This window comes from Sinocyclocheilus rhinocerous, unplaced genomic scaffold (genome assembly GCF_001515625.1).
Source record: "Sinocyclocheilus rhinocerous isolate Xijiao unplaced genomic scaffold, SAMN03320098_v1.1 scaffold1093, whole genome shotgun sequence".
NCBI lineage: Eukaryota > Metazoa > Chordata > Actinopteri > Cypriniformes > Cyprinidae > Sinocyclocheilus > Sinocyclocheilus rhinocerous.
Window position 1 is genome coordinate 1,087,699 of NW_015626381.1, and position 2,500 is coordinate 1,090,198.

General features: G+C 35.2%; 1 protein-coding gene across 1 annotated transcript in view; it reads right to left on the reverse strand.

Moving 5' to 3' along the window:
* The window catches only part of fbn1 (fibrillin 1), an 82,522-nt gene that overhangs the window by 68,575 nt on the left and 11,447 nt on the right, over nucleotides 1-2,500 (reverse strand). Inside the window, 1 exon segment of the mRNA XM_016518610.1 lies at nucleotides 105-302. Within this exon segment, the coding sequence (XP_016374096.1) occupies nucleotides 105-302 (198 nt within the window).

The window sequence follows — 2,500 nt, forward strand, 5'->3', positions numbered from 1 at the left end:
GGTCTGTACAGTAGAAAAACCATTACGCCTATGGAGAGCCCCCACAAGGATAGCAAACCAGACGTGTGTGTGTGTGTGTGTGTGTGTGTGTGTGTGTGTCTCACCCTGACAGGCCCCTGAGCGGTGGTTGGGAATGAAGCCGCGGCGGCAGGGGTGTGGTTGTGCTGGACACTGCTCACACGGATGACCCCAGGCCCGTCCTACCGTCGCACAGCACAGTGTCTTAGTGCAGACGATTCCCGTCAGCTGACCCTGACACATCTGGTTACTGACCGACGCGAAACACGGCCCCGTCCTGTAATCTGGAGACACACAGAACATGTTTAACACACTAATGCAACACTTTGTTTACATGACATCTGTGACCCTGGAGCACAAAAGCAGTGTTAAGTCGCTGGGGTATATTTGTAGCAATAGCCAACAATACATTGTATGGGTCAAAATTATAGATTTTTCTTTTATGCCAAAAATCATTAGGATATTAAGTAAAGATCATGTTCCATGAAAATATTTAGTAAATGTCCTACCATAAATATATCAAAACTTAATTTTTGATTAGTAATATGCATTGCTAAGAACTTCATTTGAACAACTTTAAAGATGATTTTCTCAAATTCATTTTTAAAACATTAAAAATACTAGACATTTAGAACAGTCAGAAATAACGTTTTCATAACTTAATGGGAACGTTAGCAAAACGTTCTTAGAACATATTTTTGTTACCTGGGCTAATACAATATTTCAAAACCAACAAAATGTGATAATTCCAATTATAATACTCCAATAAAACTGATATACTATTGAACATGCTGTTTTGTTTATAAGGTTAAAAATAAATATTATTAATCATTTAAAACAATGAATATTTCATTTATATACTATATACTAGCAGTGAAATAGATCATGAAAAATGAATGATGACATGAGGAACGATCACGAGTCTCACATCTCTGATGTTCTTACAGTGTTGATCAACTCACTGCTGCTTCATGTGAACACTGGGAACAGGGACACTCCCTGCACTACTCAACATCTGGGAGCAATAAAAATCACACACATACAAACACGCTGGTATTTCTTTCTAACATGACGGGGACTCTCCATAGGCGTAATGGTTTTTCTACTGTACAAACTGTATTTTCTATCCTCTTACTCTAACCCTACACCTAAACCTACCCCTCACAGAAAACTACAGGCATTTTGAGATTCTCAAAAAACTTCATTCTGTATGATTTATACACTTCTCTCTCACACACACACACACACAGGCCGCATTAGCAGAGCTTGATTCATTATGGAATTCATGATCTCCTGCAGTTCATCAGCTGAATAAATCTCTGGGAATGTCTGTGTTCACTGCGCTCTCTGTGCACCTCATTCCTGCACAAATCCAATTTAACAATTATTTACAAAAATGTGACTTCAGCTGAGTGTGACTCCATTAACCCGCTTGACTCCATTAACCCTTTACAACCACCAGATCAGGGTCAAGTACATGGACGGTTCATAGAACATTTCATACACAATGGTAATTCAAAGTGCTATACATGAAAAATAAAAAAAAATAGTAAATTGTGATATGAATTTTATATTAGTGAATAGTGAATTTTAAAATGCATGCAACATAAGTATAAAAAATTTAAAAAGAAAACATTTTAAAAAGGCATGCATCATAAGTATAAAAATAGTCATAAATAGGTGTTTTAAAATGCGAGCATCATAACTTTTAAAAAGAAAAAGAAAACACGAGAAATGCATGCAACATAAGTATAAAAAATAAAACATTTTAAAAGGCATGCATCATAAGTATAAAAATAGTAATAAAAAGACGTTTTAAAATGCATGCATCATAACTTTAAAAAAATTAGAAGAAAACATACGAGAAATGCATGCATCATAAGTATAAAAATAGTAATAAAAAGACGTTTTAAAATGCATGCATCATAACTTTAAAAAAATTAGAAGAAAACATACGAGAAATGCATGCATCATAAGTATAAAAATAGTAATAAAAAGACGTTTTAAAATGCATGCATCATAACTTTAAAAAAATTAGAAGAAAACATACGAGAAATGCATGCATCATAAGTATAAAAATAGTCATAAAAAGAACATTTTAAAACTGTATGCTTCATAAGCATAATAAAGTTCTATGCCTTTTAATGAATGTATAAATGTTCCGTTTGACTGGACATCTACCAGAATCTATCCATCTATATGAATATCTATCCATCTCAAACTCCAGTTTTAGCACAACAGTTGACAGACAGGTGAGTGGGCGGAGCTTCACATGGGTTTCTGAACATGTTGCTGTGAATGTGATTCTCTACACCTGTGGTTCCTCGGCTGCACACCTGTGTGAATGTCGTATAAACTCTATAAACTTCAGACCTCATATGTTTTCTCAACACTTCAGCCTGATTTATACACAAGGCTGACCCAAAATATATATATATATATAGCTGCCCCAGCGAACATCAGAGTTGATAAACACACCCGA